The 13,838-nt window shown below is 41.7% G+C and overlaps 1 protein-coding gene across 2 annotated transcripts in view; it reads left to right on the top strand.

Annotated features, from left to right (window-relative positions):
• GLP1R (glucagon like peptide 1 receptor) overlaps nucleotides 1-13,838 on the top strand; it is a 103,878-nt gene that overhangs the window by 70,043 nt on the left and 19,997 nt on the right. For both annotated transcript variants that reach the window (XM_081904182.1, XM_081904183.1), the window contains one exon: nucleotides 12,601-12,661. In XM_081904182.1, coding sequence (XP_081760308.1) covers nucleotides 12,601-12,661 — 61 coding nt within the window. The remainder of the gene's footprint in view (nucleotides 1-12,600; nucleotides 12,662-13,838) is intronic.

Genomic DNA, 13,838 nt, shown 5'->3' with positions numbered 1-13,838 from the left:
GCATTGCTTCCCGAATCGATCGTGATGGGAACCTCCAGGGATTGTCCATTTGGCAGCTGAAGGGTTGCAGTGAGTTGCACTGCTGGCTTGGGTGGTAAAGGGTCTGTGCGTTGCAAGGATGCTGGGGACTGTTCTACAGATCCGCCTGGCTGAGCCCCAGTAGCTCCGCTTCCAGCCAGGCACTGTCGTTTCCCTGAGGCTGCTCTCTGTGCACCACTTCCGCTGCCACTGTTGCCAGAGCTGCAGTGTGCTTTTGGAGCCTCTGGGGGCACTCCTTGGCCATATGCTGTGCACTGTCACAGATGTAACATTTCCTGGTCCCTCTAGGAGGCTTCGCCTTCACTGCACCGGAAACAGGGGCTCTGGATGGTGTCTGAGCCCTAGCACCACCAATTTCCATCGGCTCTTCTCCTTGCCTCCCCAAGGGCGAAGGGTGCGTCCGGCTGAAGTCCCTGGGGACAAAAGGGGGGGTTCTCGCTGGTGCACGCGCCTGGGGTCCCTCCCCCTCGTGCCACGGACGTCCCTCATGCCGTATTCCAATAGCCAAAGCCCGTTGCACTAGGTCTTCTAGGGTCTGGGGTCTATCTCCCCTGGCGATCTCATCCTTGACGGGGGGGCTAAGACCTTCCCAGAAAAGATCTCTGGCGGGTTTACTATCCTTCTCCCAGCCCAACGCAGTTAGTAATGCAAAGAATTTAGAATGATATTGACGTACAGTGGCTTTGCCTTGCCGCAGTCCGTGCATCTGCTTGCGAGCAATATCCACATCCACAGAGGACTGGAAACAAGCATCCATCGCTTTAATAAACTCATCAGAATCGCGGCGGGCAGGGCCATCTTCGCGCCACAAATTGCGCAGCCAAGTCCTGGCCTCCCCATGCAGATGCGAAATTATGAACCCCACTCTCTCCTCCTCATCTTTAAAATCATGACGGAGCAAATGCAGTGCATACACGACGTCTGCCCTGAAGTTAGGGTAGTCTTCTAGGTTGCCATTAAAGTGCGTAACTAGGGCGCCCCCCCGCCGTCCAAGTGCAACGCCCTCCGATCTGGACCCCGGAACCCCTGCCCTGCTTGCCTGCTCCCACCTTGTTCGCAGGTCCTGGCAAGTCTTGTCCAGTTCGTCATTCTTCTTCTGCGATGCAATGACTGCAGCTGTGAGTTCGGTAACCTGATTCCTCAGCGTAAGCAGCTGTTCCTCCGCGCTCATGGCTGCTCCCGTTGGTGAGCTTTGCAAAAAATTTTTTTTTGCGTTCTGTGGAGGGTACTTACTGTCAGAGCCACCCGTCTGGTCCCAGCTCACAAGAGACCCAACTCCAATCCGGTTTATTTACAGAAAGTCTTTATTGAAGATCATGGTTGCGTTTACACTCCATCTTTGTGACTCTACGTCTGTACCGTTAGATCGCTGAAGTACCCTCTGAATCTGTCCCACCTCGGCACCAATTTAAGAGGCTTGTGCTGGACCACCTCTTCCTCTCTTTCCTTTTCCGCAGGGTCTTTCTGCCCCCCTGGGTTCCCCCTCGCCGGGACTCGCCCGAGGCTGAATCCTCTGACGCCTCCGCCCCCCTCCTTCTCGCTTTGGGGCCGGGCTCCTCCCCAGGGCTCTCCTCACTTCCGCGCGCCTCTACATTTGAACTTGGCGCGCGTACGTTGCTTCTGACCTTTCTCTCGACCGCTACACTGCTCCCGGTGCTACTCTCCACCCCTTCCGGCTGAGCGTCCTGCTCCGATCTTCTCCCCCTGTCTCCTTCACGCTCTGCTCCCTCTGACACCCTGGTAACTCCACCCCCTTCACTCCGTTCCGGCTGAGAAGCTGGCTCCTGTGTCCTACTCCTACTGAGGCTTCTCCCTTCGCTCCCCTGTTCCTCCCTGCTTCCCCCTTGGCCCCCCTTTGGTCTGACCAGGGGGGCTCCCTTCTGGGAGTCCTCTGACTCACTGGACAAACTCATGGACGACCTTTGGTCATCGTCATCCTCCTCCTCATCTCTCTGGGATTCTTCCCCCTCGCTCTCTGTCTCCTCCCCCATCTGCTCTTCTCTCCCTGAAACCCTGACACTCTTCTTTAGTTCTAGCACTGACTCCCAGATCAAACTTACACTCACCTCAACACCATACATTTAAATCACTCTTATATCACTTTTAAACTCATGGCATCCCCAAAAGAATTCTCAGCACCCTTATGGACTACAGTCCTAGGATTGTTTGGGGAAAGCTATGGTTGGGACGCAGGTGGCGCTGTGGGTTAAAGCCTCAGCGCCTAGGACTTGCCGATCGAAAGGTCGGCGGTTCGAATCCCTGCGGTGGGGTGCGCTCCCGCTGCTCCGTCCCAGCGCCTGCCAACCTAGCAGTTCGAAAGCACCTCCGGGTGCAAGTAGATAAATAGGGACCGCTTACCAGCGGGAAGGTAAACGGCGTTTCCGTGTGCGGCTCTGGCTCGCCAGAGCAGCGATGTCACGCTGGCCACGTGACCCGGAAGTGTCTTCGGACAGCGCTGGCCCCTGGCCTCTTAAGTGAGATGGGCGCACAACCCTAGAGTCTGTCAAGACTGGCCCATACGGGCAGGGGTACCTTTACCTTTTTATGGTTGTTAAAGTGGTATAAGACAGCTTTGAAGGCATGCCCTGAATGTGTCATGAGGCTTATTCACATATTGCAGATTTAGTAATACTGGCTTGTGTTCCAGAACACGGATACATGCATTTAATCCATATGAGAGCACAGAAAAACACACACTCTGGCTCTTGCAGCACATTTATGCACTGTGTGTATAGATACTAAGATGTGTTTAGTTGCATCACACATTGCATTGTACAAGCGGGTATAGACAAAAACTATAATGAGTATTTAATGTACTATAGTGTGAAAAGTGACTCTTGGCTAGTTTTTAATATAGAAAATCAGATTTTTTTTACACCTTCATGTCTTCCCTCAGTTTTTAGTGAGTGACTAGATAAAGAACATGCTTGGGCAGTTATAACCAGGTGAAGAGCAAGATGTTTACTTTGTTGTTTTTTAGATATTCTTGTGAATGAGTTTTGTTTGTGGGAAAATGAAAAGTGACAGTGTTTTTTGCTGCTATGGCAACTACCCCAGTGGGGAAGACCTTGCACAATAGCCAGCAGGTTGATCTTAGAAGTGCAGCTCCTCTACAGTGTTGATGGATTTCTTCTGGTTTGGCTTACACGACTACTGGTGCTAATCAGAACTACCTGAGTAATTTATTATGTCCTAGGTCTCCCTTTCTGTTATCTCCCCTAGCTTGTTAACTAATGCAAATTACTTTCTGAATGAATTGCTTAAACAAGCAGCAATCCATACGTCACTTCGAAAGGTTTTATTGCTCATTGCCTAATCATTATGGCTTGTGATCATAACTTTGTGCTTAAGTTGTGCACTTTTGTTCACTCTCCAGATAATGCAGAGCACTGATGTGCCATCCTATTAAATTTTAGGGATAAGAGTGGCAGGAAATTGTGTTGTCTTAACCTTCCATTATTTCTCAGATTCTTAAATAGAGGCGACTTCCAGGTTATGCAAAGGATAGTAGGCTGGAATTGAATGAAATATTTTTCTTATGCCTCTTAGAGACACTTCCTCAGTGTTTATTATTATCCAAGTGCTCCATGCTTTCCCTATTCCCTATTATTGCCCTATTCTGTCATTTAAATAGAATGTTTCTGCATGGGCAGTCATTGACATATTCCTGGCTGGGTTATGCAGGTAACTTCTAGAATTATTGCACGAACAAATGACAAATCGGTTGAGAAAATTGCTGGATAAAGTTACAATACAATATTACTGGATAAATTTACAATATTAATACAAATTTAATAAAGAACAATAACAGTTGCACCATAATGAATTTGTATACTGCTCTATACCCATAGAGCTTAGGGCGGTATACAACACAAACTCTTACACATCTATACTCAGGGATTCCATTCAGTAAGGCTTGGCCAGGAAGTCTCTTGAACATAAATTATGGTTTCCAAATATTTAGCATTTCAGCTAATGTTAGGTAAAATTCTGGAGTTCTATATGTAATCAGATTTAATTTTTATTAGTTCAAATAGCATTGTGTAATTTTGCTTATGGTGAATTTGTATTTTTTTGGCATCTTGAGGTTAGGATTCTACCCTTGGACCTATTGAGGAAAATTGGTGAAATAGCATATTTCTGAATAATGACTTTGGTTAGGGCTACTTAACTGAGACATCTTCATTAATATTTTCCTAGAGTACACACATGCTCTGTCCTTCTGTAGCTATGGAGGTAAATGTAACAGAGCACTATTCCCAGTGTTCTCCTGCAAAGTACTAGTGGTGAGTATTCTACAACTAGGAAGTCTAAAGAAATGAGATGAAAAGAGGAATCTTAAGCCCAGAACAGAGACTACAATTTAATTTTGATTCAAAACACATTTGAAATAGTTTCCCACAAGGAGAGAAAAGGCATACTCAGTGACTGTCCTTTTTCTGGTGCCTGTGAAAACCTGGACTGCTAAACAGCAAACTGTTTTTAAAGATACTTCAGCTAAATGTTAATAAACAGTTGGTGGATGGGCATTAGCTTTTATGTGCATATTTACTGGGCTATGTTGCATAAATGCCAGTTTGGATTTGAGCTTTTTTTTTTTTTTGCTTTTTTTGCTTTCAGCATAAATTAAAGTCTGTGGGTTTTAAGAAAAACATACTTCAAAATTCTTTACATCACTTCTGGATTGTAAGAGTACGTGTTTCCATTCACAAAGCTAGAGGGTTAGTGAGTTTTCTAGCTAACAAAGGTGTGCAATGAATTAAGCAGAATGGAAATTGTGGGGGAACTGTTTGTTGCATCTCCCTTTGCTGGATTGTTTTCTTATTCCATTCTTAAGACAGTGCTCACTTTTAAAAATGGACAAAAATGCACTGCACAATACAAAAGGCAATGAGGATAGGGAAGGATGAGGAAAACAAGCAAATTCAGGTACAACTACTATGAATATTAACTCATTGTTAATTAATACTCACAATTTGGTTGAAGTATCTTTACAAGCAATCTCTTTTTGTCTATTTTACTCCATTATTCCTGTTTTCATAGATATAGTGACAGCATCAAGGCAAGCTCATATATAGAGTACAAAGAAACATATTCTGGAACTACTGCCCTCCAAGAATTTCACTGTGGTGCTGAAGAACTGTATATATTTAATTACATTTGTATGGTTACCCAGTAAACATACATTCTCTCAGCAACTCACACAAATTAAAAGAATAAAATCTTTAAAATATTATACAAAACAATAAAAGCAGTGGCTACAAAAAAAAAATCTAACTTCATAGTTTTGTATGAATACAACTCAGATTGCACACATGGTATCTCTGTGGTCAGTTATATAGAACACCAATGGAAATGCCATTGGCCTTTGACCCTTTCATTCCTGCAAACTTATGTTTGACCTTGATTACCTTGGTCACTTATCTTGGTGCCACTGGCTGATCTGTGTTGTCCCTTTACTTGAGCTGGATCTATACACATAAAAAACCACCATGGCGAAACACATTATAAAAGCTCTTAATAGAAAATCCCATTGGCGATGGATCACAGTTCTATAGCTCCAGCTGCTGTTGCATGCTTATAATGCAGTTATAGTGATATAATTGATGAGTGTAGCTGAGTCCCTAAGTACTTAGTTGTCTGTTTTTCATATGTCATACTCATTTTTAATTTCTATTTGCAGTTTATTTTAGCTTTTATAATTATTTCTTCCCTTTTCTTCAAATAACTGTTGTTGTTGTTTAGTCGTTCAGTCATGTCCGACTCTTCATGACCCCATGGACCAGAGCAGCCAGGCACTCCTGTCTTCTACTGCCTCCCGCAGTTTGGTCAAACTCATGCTGGTAGCTTTGAGATAACTGTCCAACAATCTCGTCCTCTGCCATCCCCTTCTCCTTGTGCCCTCCATCTTTCCCAACATCAGGGTCTTTTCCAGGGAGTCTTCTCTTCTCATGAGATGGCCAAAGTATTGGAGCCTCAGCTTCAGGATCTGTCCTTCCAGTGAGCACTCAGGGCTGATTTCCTTAAGAGTGGTTATTATAAAATAACCATTACAGTACCATAATTTCTTAGCTGCACTCCCACCCCTCAGGTTCATTCTTTAAAGATAATGTTACATTGGTATCATATAAATTGCAGCTACTAGGAAGCTGTCTTTGGCTACTGATAATTTTAATTATAAGATTCTGAGACCTCTCAGCTGACCTTACCAGCTAGCCATCACTTTAAGCAAAGTGTAGGCAAAGAAAGAAAGACTGTGCATACAGAATGAAACTTGACTTGGAGAACCAGGTGACGCTTTACTGTAGCACAACATAGAACAGTTCATCTGCAAAGAGTTCTCAAAGAATCTCTCTCTCACCAGGCAACAGAGCAGTAGATGAAACTTGGTGTTAATAAGTGCAAATTAATACACATTAAAGCAAATACGTTCAATGCCACACATACACTGATGTGTTCTGAATGCCTGAAACTACTGAGAAAAAGGCACCATGGCTATTGTAGAAACCTCATTGAAACCATTAGCACAGTGTGTGTCTGCACTGCAATGAAATAGGCAAACATAATGTTAGGAATTAGTAGCAAGGTTGAAAATACTACTGTACTATGATTATGGAAATCTATCGTATGTGTGCTTCTAAGATAGGGGTAGACAAGCAGAGATTTCTATCCATTAAAGAGGCTGCAGTTTTCCCCGTTCAATTTTAACACTGTGCTAAACCCCTTTAGTCTCTCTGTGATTCATTTTGTGTTTCCAAGTGTACTTTTAACAATGCAGACATTTTTTTCTAGCCTGTGACAGCCACCAGCTGCCTGGTTATTCTCTGAGTATATGTATCCATTGTTAAATTGTCTAACTTTATCACCTTTCAACAAATCAATATGGATTATTGGAACTACTCTTTTTTGATCTGTCAACATTTCCAATTAAATTGTCCCTTTAAGATCTTTCATAAACATAACTCCTGACACCGCAGCTGTGTTTGGACCTAATTGTTTTAATTTCCACTTTTTTCAGACCCTTGGAAAGCTTTCAGTCACAATACTATTTTCAACCTTAATGCTGAATTTATTGCATTGGTCCATATTGTCTCAGAATATATGTTTTGAAATAAACTTCTCAATTTCTCCAATATATATGATCTCTTCTAGAATCTCATTGTTCAAAAAAATGTATTTGGCAGGCAAAATAATATAAGGGAATATTACAGTGTCAGGGAAACATAAACCTTCTGCTTTAGAGAATCTAATAAGAATAGTTTTTGTTTTCCTTGGTTGCTTTTCATGCCATACGAAATCCAAAACCTTTTCACTGTTCCCTAGCTTTAATTTGTAGGTAAATTCTAGAATAGAAACATCAACTGCAGCACAATTCTGCCCATCCACTTCATTGTATCCATTTCATTAATTACATTTTTTATAATCTATCAGAGATCTCCTTGTAACTGTGAATCTGATCCCAGTTGTTTTAACTAACAGGATTATAAAAATCAAAATTAACACCACTTCAAGCAGTTAGTTATAAGATATATGTAATTTAAGTGAGCTAGTTTAGATGTAATGCTAAACTATTGTTTGATGTTACAAGAGCAAATGTTGGTGAGCTTTGGACTATGTGGGGGAAAGGTTTTTTTAAAAATGGAGTATCTTCTGTAGCATTTTTTACATCCAGCTAAAGCGGCAGAAAGGAACCTGCCATTCAAAAAGGAGAAATGAAATGAAAGGATGAGAAAATTAAGATTCCTTCCCCTCTTTGAGGTAAATTTATTCTCTCTGCTGTCCCTTATTCATGACAAGGAGCTATTATAGCATGTTGGCAACCACAATAGAATCTGACTAGGAGTGAGTCAAGAGGGCCTTGTGTCATAGGAGAGGAATTATGGGAGATGGGCTCTTTCTATCAGTCTATTATCACTTTATTCTTCTTATAAGAAACTTGTCAAATATAATATTAACATCTTTATTAGGACATACTACACTGTTCTTCACTAGTTACCAGTTTTTTAGTAGGGAACCAAGTTTTCTTATACCGGTATGTGTTGCTGCTTTTTGAATTATCCCTTTTTACAAGGGCTACTAGAGAATAGTCCCGGCTATTTTTCCATCTGATGTCAGAAAGTAAACTGTGTTTTGGAAAGGATTTGAGTCTACTATGTTTCCTACTAAAGAATCATTCTTTCTTCGGTTGTGGCTCCAGTTTTCATTGCCTTTGGCTTTCTCCTATATGAATAAGGGCAGAAGTTAGCAATATGTATTCCACAGATTGACTAAAACACTGCCGGGCTGCATTCATAGGGTGGTTTATTTCATTTCCCCGCCATTTCTCTGTGTTGATTTCCATGTCATATCTGAGCTTCCACAAGATGTAAAAGCAACTTCTAGAAAAATAGTGGAATATAGCACAAGTTTAGGGTTCATTTCTGTGTTACTTGCAAACTTTTCCTGGAAACAAATAACATGGAAATGAGCACAAAAATTGTGCTGTTTTCCACTATATTTCTGGAAGTGACTTGTATGTCGTGTGAAAGCTCAGACATCAGGCAGAAAATAACAGTTAGGGGAATTTTGGGAAACAGGAATAAACTGCGGTCTGAATGCAGCCTCAGTGTGAGCTGAAGAGAAACTAGGAAATATAGATCTGTACTTAACTTAATATGATGTTTTCCCTGTTACTTGACATATCTCTAAGCCTGAAGCATCACCATTCTGAAGCTGCTTATCCTGCAAGTGCTGCTCTCTGCTCCCTACAAAATACTTGAAAGTTCAGTTCCATAAATGTAGCAAACAATCAACCAGTTTTGACAGAGTATTGTTAACCTTTTTACGCCTATAGGTTTGCTTATGAAAGCACGGAAAGTAGTTGTTGCCTAGCAACCGTCTGAAACTCTGCAGAAACAGAGCATTCAAATTTCAGGAAAATATTAAGGACCAAAAGGGCTTGAAATTAAGATTTCATTAATTAGTCTGTTGCAAAGCTTGGAATACAGTAGATGTTTGTGTAGACCAAAGTTGCATACTTAGCTCCACTTACCTGTAACACTCACTTGAATTCAGTAGGACTTTAATCAGATTATGTTATAACAAGGAATTCTGCAGCTGCAGGCTATGGTACCTTGTCAGAGATCTGTGATAAAGTTTATCTAATTAAAACAGAAAAATTAACATCAGTGCACACAAAGCAAGCAGGTGTTCATTTCCTAAAGTAGTGTTCCTATCTCTGGCATTCTTCTGAGAATGGCTTCTGAAAGGCTTTCTTTTGGAAATTTGATACAGAAAACAGACCATTTCAGTTCTTTTTGTATCTCACTTCACTAAGTTGACTTCTTGCCCTTCTATAATATAATTAGTTCAAACAGAACTAATTTAAAGCTGTAACTGGAGCTGTGCAAATTAGCAGCTGCTTTAACAGCAGAATTCATTGCAAACTATCCTTTGGAGTGCTGTATTTCAGGCTGGCAGGAGAATGGTAGCAGCTACTCTCAGACTCTAAATAGACATAGTGAAGGTATTGCTGTAGAGCTGTCTCGTGCACACCATCCCATTTAAGATGTAAAAACTACCTTCTCCTGTTGAATCTAGGTGGCAGTAGCAGGAAATGCTGGAATCTGCTTAATGGCTGATTAAGTAGTGGTAGTTTCAATATGCATTAACTTCCAAAGGTCAGTCAGAGGGCTCAATCTAGGCTGAAGCAGGCAGTAACCGAAGACTAAGACAAGACAATCTGACTGCAAAATCTATTTTCAGGGAAGCCTTAGGGAGTTTTAAAATCAAATTACATGAGCGGTAACAACTTTTTTGACTTTGCTATAAATCACAAATGCCAATACAAATTGCACTGAGAACATATTGCATATAATTAGTTTTAGAAGGATTAAACGGCCTGAGGCAGTCGATTTTGGATTGTGAAGCAGGAGTTTGGGAAAACAAAACATACCTGTTCTCCTGTTGGGGAGCCTGCACCACATTTTAATACTATGAAAAACTTAGTCCTGAATGAAGAAGATTCTAGTTGCATTGGGAATATGCAGCTGCCATCTTTTTGCGGGGATAGTATTTCACTTACCCCATTTCTAAGCTGTGAAAAGCTCCAGGAGGAATTTTACAGGTTTAAGTTTTCTTTGCATAAGGGAGCGGTGGAAGCATATGATATCTTTTGCATAATTGTAAGTGAAACAAGGGGACGTGGGTGGCGCTGTGGGTAAAAGCCTCAGCGCCTAGGGCTTGCCGATCGAAAGGTCGGCGGTTCGAATCCCCGCGGCGGGGTGCGCTCCCGTTGCTCGGTCCTAGCGCCTGCCAACCTAGCAGTTCGAAAGCATGTCAAAGTGCAAGTAGATAAATAGGGACCGCTTACTAGTGGGAAGGTAAACGGCGTTTCCGTGTGCAGCTCTGGCTCGCCAGAGCAGCGATGTCACACTGGCCACGTGACCTGGAAGTGTCTTTGGACAGCGCTGGCCCCTGGCCTCTTAAGTGAGATGGGCGCACAACCCCAGAGTCTGTCAAGACTGGCCCGTACGGGCAGGGGTACCTTTACCTTTACCTTTAAGTGAAACAAACCCTTCTGAGGAGCACACGTTTGGGTCTTTAGCTAACCGGGAGAAGGAAGCTGCTTGTTCTGTTGTTGTTCTTCTTCTTGTTGCTCCTGATGCAGGTGGGGAGGGGGGGTTAGATAAAAAAGATGGAAGAGGGCACATCTTTATAATTATTTTTCCCCCCTTCATATTTTTCCATGTGGTACTACTGCCAGCCAGAGTAGATAATACTGGACTTATGTTATATGTTGTTTATTTATAATATCTCTTACCTGCACTTCATTTTCAAGGCACTGCCAGAGCAGGTTACATTAAAATCAATACTAAATACATATTAAAACAGGATGCCCAAACAACGTACATAAATCAATGAGATAAGCAATTCAGCAGACTTCCGTAAAGGCCTAGATGAATAAGAGTGTCTTCAGCTGGCACTGAAAACTCAATAGATTTGGTGCTAGCTGTACCTGAGAGGAGAAGGGATTCCATTATTGGGACACTGATCCCCCAAAGGCTTCATCTCACAAGAAGGATAGCTGGATGAATAGTCTATAGCTTACTATGAGGCAACTGCATGTAGTGCTAGAGGTCTCAGGCTTAGAGCTGCCATCCTTGAACCTGAGCATTTTATAGCTATATGGACAGAGGAGTGTAGAATTCAAAACACTCATTTTTCTCTGCTATTCTTTCATTGGGAATGGAAAACTATGATTCAGGTAGGTACAATTGTACTTATTGCTTTTAACTTGCAGGTGGATAAACTTGGATGCACCTAGGGAGTCTCCTGAGTATATAGAAATCACTGCTTTGTTTTTCAGTGCTTCGCTTCAAAACTGCTAGGCACCTGAGTTCTGGCTATGGCAAACACGGCAGTTTGGTAGCAAATAGCCACCCAGTCAGCAAGCACATCCCTGTATCTGAACTGCAGTGCGCAACCTGACCACCTTGTCTCATCCTTTCTACCTTTATATACCCAAGGGATTTATTGCCCAGTAAAACATGCGTGCATACACCTGACCAGATTTATAACTTCTAATTAGATGTTGGTAACTTTGTGTACAGTATATCAGTGCAAAGCACAGGCTGTCAGCTCATAGGTATGCAAATTGCTTTCAGATCTCAGGGTTGTGTTTTAAACTACTGACAAGAACAGAATCGTTCAAATTTAGCAGCAGCAACTGTTTTTGTCTGGTTTGTACGTATTAAAATACATCGCTTGTTTCAAAAACCAGGTAACCCAATAAAATATGACGGTCTTTCTGAGGCATCCAGGCCCTCTGCAAATCACAGGGGCTATTGCTCCGCTCAGCTATTTGTTTGCTCTAAAGAAATAAAGCCTGTTTTCTTCGAGCATTCATATCTCATCTAACCAGTGTTACAGTTTGAGGCTTTTATTAATACAATTTACCTTCTTCGCTTTGCAAGAAATTAAACATTCAAAGTAATTAAGTAGGTTTCATTAGATTAAAGGAAACACCTGGGTTTGGAAATGATCTGTGGTGGGACACACATGAGTATCTTCAGTATTGCAGCTGGACTGTTCTTCCTCATCTGTCTTGGTAAACAGATGTTGGGTGTCTGTTGAACAACTTCAAGGATGGCACTTCACTGGTCTCACTGGCCCTCATCATCTTGTCCAATCTATTACTGTTCTTGTTTTAATTTTTTTTTTTTTTAAATGACTCCAGAAGTGAAGATAGCTTCTAGCAATCTGTGCCATTTATCTGGGCTTCAGGCTATCTAATGAAACTGCCACGATGTATTAATATTAGCATTGGCATTCCATAGTTCTATTGAATAAATTTCAGATTAAATTCAGTACTTCCACCTTATGGATTTTGTAATGTGAAAACTTCTTCAGGAAAGGGTGTTTGTGTTTAATTCATTTAAGTATAATGGGCTCAACTTACTGTCTGCAACCTCTTCTTGACTAAAGTTGTTCTGCATTATATAAAAAACTTTGTGTCGCCTTCCTGTTTCCTTTTTCTTGTTTCTCATTTTCTGTGCATATCTTGTTCCCTCTTTTTTCCAGGTGTGCCAATGCTGTTTGTTATCCCCTGGGGAATTGTCAAGTACCTTTATGAAGATGTGGGGTTGGTTCAGTTCTGATTCATAGCTGATCGCTTTTGAGGGTTGTGTTTGCTGTGGGGAGGGAGAAGTGCCCATTTTCCTTTGGCTTGATTGCTTTGGCAGTGGCTGTTCCATTGACTGACATCTTATCCATTTGCTCATGTTGCAGCCTGGCTAGAGCAGATCATGTTTTATGCTAGAGAAGCATCTCATTAAGAAAAAAGAAGAGTTCTGATGACATTTTGGCAAAAATAAATAAGCACAAGCTTTTGCTGGCCAACCATTTTCAGCATCATTAAATACGTGTGTCTTTGGAAAGGTATTCTATTCTATATCCTGGCCCCTTCCTCTCACTGCCCCTAATAACTCACCACACTGGTCAGAATGTGTCGAAACTTCAATTTCCAGTAGTGGCCGATATGGACAAGCATAATCTGTGAACCAATCTTGATTCTGAAGTTAATCTCCATGATGGGGAAAGTGTGTGTCCTATAACGGTGTGGCTGCTGAGGGAAAAGGTTGTGTTTTTACTCAAGGTTACATGAGCTGGGGATCTTATATTTCCAATGGATCATTTTCAGGCACCAGAAGGAAAACACTTTTGTTACAAGATGTGGTGATGCCTACTTGCTTAGATTACTCTAATACAGAATAAGACTTTACCAGTGGCTGCTGGTTATGATGCCCATATACAAAAGTGTTTTCCTTCTGATGCTTGAAAATGATCCATTTTTTTAAATTATAATTTTACTGGTGTTAGCCGCCCTGAGCCCGGCTCTGGCCGGGGAGGGCGGGATATAAATAAAAATGTATATTATTATTATTATTATTATTATTATTATACTGCCTCCAAGATTAGAGGCAGCGTGCTTCTGAATACCAGCTGTCCTGCCTATACAGTTTTCCCATAAGCAGCTTTCTGGCCACTGTGGGAAATAGGAAACTGGGCTAGATAGTTCTATTTGTCTGATCCAGCAGGGCTCTACTTACTATCTTATGTTCAGTGATACTGCCAGTAATATATTCTGTCCAGAGGCTGGCAAAAATTTCCAACTGTGTGTGTGTTATGTCTCTAAACAACATTCCTCTGATGAAAAATATGTTGTTCTCAATATGTGTCTGATTTCCTATTTGCCTTTACTTGAGTTATTCAGACTTGTTTATAAATACACACCCCTATTTTCTGTGTGGGTGGCCTCT

This window comes from Podarcis melisellensis (genome assembly GCF_964234715.1).
Source record: "Podarcis melisellensis genome assembly, chromosome: 3".
In the NCBI taxonomy this organism is placed as follows: Eukaryota; Metazoa; Chordata; class Lepidosauria; order Squamata; family Lacertidae; genus Podarcis; species Podarcis melisellensis.
This window is presented reverse-complemented; position numbering and strand designations above follow the sequence as displayed.